At 43.4% G+C, this 6,048-nt stretch overlaps 1 protein-coding gene across 1 annotated transcript in view; it reads right to left on the bottom strand.

Annotated features, from left to right (window-relative positions):
• The window catches only part of LOC109484008 (alpha-ketoglutarate-dependent dioxygenase alkB homolog 6-like), a 10,162-nt gene continuing 4,114 nt past the window's right edge, over window positions 1-6,048 (bottom strand). The window contains exons 5-7 of the mRNA XM_019787164.1: window positions 2,837-2,941; window positions 793-918; window positions 1-378 (exon numbers count right to left, since the gene is read on the bottom strand). Of these exons, the coding sequence (XP_019642723.1) occupies window positions 106-378; window positions 793-918; window positions 2,837-2,941 (504 nt within the window). The 3' untranslated portion in view covers window positions 1-105. The remainder of the gene's footprint in view (window positions 379-792; window positions 919-2,836; window positions 2,942-6,048) is intronic.

Raw genomic sequence — 6,048 nt, 5'->3', positions numbered from 1 at the left:
CCCCAAATCGTACCTATACAGGGTGCTATATAGACGGTACTGTATGTGCAGAACGACAATTGTTGCGCTCAGCAGGACAAGGGTTTTAAGAGCTGTGATTTGGTGTCATCTCCTGCCCAGCCTCAGCTGCACTTTGAGAGTCTTTGGTACGTGCCTGATGGTCAGCGACACTCGCGTGTCTCGCGTTAGCGTGTCACCGACGGCCACGCCGCCGCAGGAGGTCAAGTTCGCGACCGTGTCGGTGACGTCGTCTGTCGCTCGCTCGGCGATACCGTGGAGAAAACGGTGGTACAGATCCTCCTGCAGGACCAGGAGGCTGCGGGGCTGCAGCAGGAGCGACATGCAGTACCGCTGATCCTCACTAGAGGGCACTGATGCCTGCCCAGCCTGGGGGAGTGTAAAGATCAACATGTAACATACAACAAATACTGCAAAACCTTAGGTACACAGAGTAGTACTATCATATTTACGTTATATAGTAATGAGAGGGATTTCCTATATTCTTATATGATGGATAAGTTCCCCAGCTTTGGTCATTTAAATGAATCAAAAAAATTCATATTTCTTATGAAACTTGACAAACAATGTATCACTAGTTCTATATGCTCGTACATCTATAACTGCGTCAAGAAGCAAGAAGAAGTTGAACTTGTAAATAGTAGATCACATTAGTATGTATAGTTTAAGTGTCATTGCTGTATCCTTTTCCGTGTCTATTCATGACCTGTACTTAATAGCTTGTTAGAGCACAAACGTACAATAAAGGTCTTTCATTCATTAATGCAGACTGACCTGCTCCTGGCTCCCAGCATCCCCTTCTCCCCCAGGGGGTAGGGGTTTGTAGAAGTCGAGCAGCGTGTGGGACCCCAGGTTGACCGTGGTGACGGTGGGATAGAACAGAGGACCGTCCTCGTGGGGCTGGGAACATACATTGTCATGATCAGTTCAGTGTACATGTACTGATACTATCATGAAAGTTCATCTGTGTGGGACTGAGTAATCATAGTAAAACATTGAACTTTATTCCAACACAAGGGTTACAGAGCGATCAAATTTTCGACGACCACTGTCACCTTCATCAGGATAACTAATGACCAGTCACTTTACAACGTGATCTCGCGAGAGTTACTGTTTACAAACACGTGACCTTATTCACACGAGACTTTACTGATACATAACGTGACATTGGTCGTCGAAAATTTGATCGCTCTGTAACCCTTGTGTTGGAATAAAGTTCAATGTTTTACTATGTACTGATACTGATGAGATATACGAGCCGAGATAATGTTTGAATTTTGTATGGACTTGTATATACTTATATTGTATTTCTACGACTGATTGTAACTGAACTGAAGCATTTGCAAAGACCCCTAACCTACATGTACCTCCCCTTGACCTCTTGAAAAATGGCTCAGGCCGAAGAGTTGTACTGTTACATACATGTACTGTACATTTTCAAGGTTAAATAAAGGTTGAAAAAAAATGTATTTTTATTAGCTTATTGGTTCATCAGCTGACAAAAGACAGCCAGGGTTACCCATCTAGTTACAAGACTATTTTAAAACCCTTGTACTGTGGGACCCATATATACAGTATATGGGTTGCACATACTGTACCATCTGTATACATGTGTATGTACGATTTGGGGGTGTTTCTCGTGCAATGCATCACACCACAGCGAAACACAACGAATGCGGAAGTAACTATGCCGCCACAGGGCAGAAAAGTCAAGGGTCTGTGACCTGATTAAGACATCAAATTACTTGAAAATATTGTGTAAAAAATTCAAGCAGGAGCAGGGGTTAAAGGGCTTAAACCATGGGGACAAGGACAACAAGCTATATAAGATAAGGACAGGACATTAAAATCAGAGTTGTCAACTCATTACATCTACCAGATTATCTATAGTTACATAAGGACACACCAATTTAATTTGCTGGTTCACTGATTCGCCCACTTCATTTTTTTCTGGTTTGAAAAAAAAAAAGAATTTCAGGCCAGGGGAGTTAAAAATGTACATCTCGGTGCGGCAAATTGTACTCCTTATATTAGCAGACCAACTCCCCTGGCATGTTATCTGTCTATCTGGCCAATTTCTACTCTTTCCAGTCGCCTCCCGAAGCCAGGTAGATGCTACTGGAAGCCGTACACAAGTTAGCGCCTGCGTTGGAAAGCCGTACCTGTCATATGTAGAAACCTACAGGTTGTTGGGTTAAGTACCTACTTATACAGTCAGTCTCTTGCCAGCCTGAAATTATTGTAAGACACCACTACTGTCTGCACTGCTCTGATTGATGTGACTTTACAAAACCACCGCAGGAATTTTCTTTGAGTATCTTCCTTGCGTAAACTATTTGATGAATGAAGTTTGTATCCAAGCTGCACAAGTTAGTGCTTGTATTGAAAGAATAAAAAAACAAGAATTCGGAGATCTCATACCTCCATGAAATATAATGTTTTTACACAGTTCACTACAGTACAGAACAAAATAACACAGGTTTTTAGTTTCAAACACACAGTAGCACCTTTGGCCTGGATATGGTCATGTAGGCTTTTCCATGTAACCTCATTAATTAAACCGGGCAGGCGCTGCCTCCACCCCGCACATCTGTTTTCCCGGAAGTTCTGCTACAGTACCAAGGTCAGCCACCAGGAGGCCCATATTTGACCTTGACCTTTGGCTTCCTAAGACCTACCAGCATACCAAATATCATCACAATCCATAAAGGCGTTCTGAAGTTATGCTGACTACAAATGTACTGAAACACACACACACACACACACACACAGACGCGCCAAAAACAATACCTCCATTTTTCATGGGGTAAAAACGTACCATGATGCCCTGTCCCTGTTGGTACTCGTTCACCAGCACATGGTTGGGCTTGTTGTCCCCGAACACCCCCAAGACCTGGATACGGTCTGCACACATCTGCAGCCACTGAGGAGGAGGGACAGAGGGAGTAAGGTTAGACACATCATCTTCATCTTCTTTTCTTGTCATCCTCAACTGAGGTAAAGCATAATGCTTTTTCAAGTAGCTTGGGCTTGCATATTTAGCATTTTAGCACACCTGGTCTAGCGGGTATTCGGACTTAGCTGCCCTGCCCGGTCCACCTAAACCGCTGCCCGGTCCGGTCCGAGGCCGCTAATGGGGGTTTTGCGTATCCCATGCGCCGGAGCAAGCATTTCGCTTTTTCTGAGTGCGGTTGCGCCCCCTAGCGGAAAGTATAATTCTTTTTGCATTGCTTGTAAGACTATTGGTGGTAATCATTAAAAACATACCCCGCGCGCTGCAGGGACCTCCACGATGGGGAAGTGGCGCTGCGCCACCCAGTCCTTATCTCAGCGCCACCAATTTTCCAAATTAGGGAATTAACTCCCATATTTCCCCGGTAGATTTGCTAGTCATTCGCTTTTTCTTCGGCCGAGCGGCGTGGATCGATTGAGCTGCTATTAATAAATTGGTCCCTATTGTCTGCACAGTCGATGAATTGTCGATCTCGCTATGACGCCACAAAGAAAACATTGTCAATGGTAGAAAATCAGACATCCCACTGGTGTTTTACAACGCAATTTTCATGTAATGTAAATAACTTCGACTACCTCTAGCTCTGTTTACATCGTCAAGCAAAGCGGGACGATCACCAAATAAAATAAAAAAACACGTGCACGCTAGTATCGGCAGTGCGGCGGGAAAATGATTCGTTGCCAGAAGAAGTGATACGAATGAAAATGACAAGCATAACATTCTTTCCCTTGTGGTATGAGCTTTGAGGCCGTAAAATGTTAAAAACAGCTAGAAACACTCTCGAAATGGCGACGCGTTGACGGTCCTTATTGGAAAACAAAGGGCAAAGGACAGAAAGATGGCATCCATATGTCGTGGATATTATAACTCGTTAAAACGATATAGCAAGTGCACGGAAAATGTATTTTTTCGGCAACATTGTAAATAAAAATCCATTCATATTTATTGTAAGTTTCTTTTTTAAATTGCCTTAGATTTTGTAGTGTTAAAATATAATTAATTGGTAACTTCTTCGAATGTGTGGTTAGATGCTATGAATGGCTAAGAAAATTGCTTATATATTCACTGCATACTAGTACTAGTAACTTTGAAGTCCATATTTTTTTACATAACTAAGATAACGTGAGGTTAAGATTCTTGTTGCAATATAACCGTGTTTGATATTATTGCAGTCTTTCAAGCCTTTCAGATTTATGTTTTATTAAAGTATATCTCTGTCTATCTAACTTGCGGCTTTTTTTAACACAGCGCGCCACCAAGCTTGGATTTCCTTGAGGTGTACATGTTCAAGCTCTTGTCGCCGGCGCTCAAAGAGGCGCCCCCACTCAAAGTGGTTTTAAACCTCCTTGCCCCACATCTAACGTTCAATGGCTTGAAGCCAGCACTGGTAAGACCTGCAAGAATGTTCCTCCTATGTATACAAGAGTTAACGTCGCAGTCTTTCCCACAGATATTTTGGGGAAGTTCGGTGGAGAGAAAAATTTCAATACACTCCTTCCTCGGCGTTCTACACGCCATTTTCCCGCGTATATGAAACACACGTGAACGGAGGCATGAAAACAACAAACAATGCGTAGTGAGAATTGACCACGCCCACTGGAAGAACTATGAGGAAATCAAAGACACACCGCTGTCAGTCATGGCATAGCAACCGCCGGGCCGCATGGCAACCTGTCTCCGGGAAGGGCCTTGTCAGATGATGACCCACACTAGTACACGACCTTGCAGCGACGGACTTCTGGGGCGGGTTTTCATACCTAGGCACCAATAAGGCTAAAAAGGTTACATACCAACGTATATGGCTCGAATAACAACACATTTTTGCCTCTTGTCTGTCAAATAGTATGCTCGGATATTGATACTCCATTATTCAAAAATACAATAAACAGTTCAGCGATGAATAGCATCGATATATGTGTCGCTTTTTTCTATCCTGCTGTGGCGACTCAATCGGCATGTCGGCATTGAAATACATGTTTGAATACGTTAGCGTAAGGTCGCTAATTTTTTGTTTATGTATTTCTTTTGTTCAGTTCACCGATTTTCTTCAAATCGTTTCGCAGTTCTTTGTGTCTTTCTTGATTATAACCTTGATTTATTGTAAAGGCGGACTGACGCTTATGAATTAGAATTGGCCTAGGCATCTACAGCTATGGCATTGAAAGATATCATTGAAACAAATCTCTGCTTGGAAAGTGGAGCAATTTCGCTAAATGCTAAAATTGTTTTGTTAAATGGAAGTAAATATCCTTCTCAAGGCAAACTCATATTGACATACTAAGTACTCTGCAGTGGAAATATCAGTGGGTAAATAGTTGGTGAAAAAAACATAATTGGGAGGCACTTGATGCTGACAAGGAGTAGATTTTATTGGGTGAACTGTGTGTACTGTTGCATTTCCGGTGCTTTCCGCTAGGGGGCGCTAAGGGGCGCAACCGCACGCAGAAAAAGCGAAATGCTTGCTCCGGCGCATGGGATACGCAAAACCCCCATTAGCGGCCTCGGACCGGACCGGGCAGCGGTTTAGATGGACCGGGCAGGGCAGCTAAGTCCGAATACCCCTGGTCTAGCACCCTTTGAATTCGTTTCTAGCGACAGTTAATTTTCCATGTAAGGTGCACCATGGCTTTAAAGTAGACCTTCTGTACCTGCACATTTGCTTCGCTGCGTCTGGACGTGCCAGATACCACACAACACATCATGTTCATAGCCTTTGAATTCTGTTTCTAGTGACAGTTATTTCCATGTATGGTGCACCATGGCTTTAAAGCAGGCCTTCTGTACCTGCACATTTGCTTTGCTGCATCTGGACTTGCATAATACCCCCACACCACATCATGTTCATAGCTTTCCAGCCCTTTGAATTCTGTTTCTAGCGACAGTTAATTTTCCATGTAAGGTGCCACCACCTTGGCTTTAAAGCCTAGGCCTTCTGTACCTGGCACATTTGCTTTGCTGCATCTGGACTTGCATAATACCCCACACCACATCATGTTCATAGCTTTCCAGCCCTTTGA

Source organism: Branchiostoma belcheri, unplaced genomic scaffold (genome assembly GCF_001625305.1).
Source record: "Branchiostoma belcheri isolate BF01 breed outbred unplaced genomic scaffold, Haploidv18h27 scaffold68, whole genome shotgun sequence".
NCBI classification, from domain to species: domain Eukaryota; kingdom Metazoa; phylum Chordata; class Leptocardii; order Amphioxiformes; family Branchiostomatidae; genus Branchiostoma; species Branchiostoma belcheri.
The sequence above is the reverse complement of the archived record's forward strand: the minus strand, read 5'-3'. Positions and strand labels throughout refer to the sequence as shown.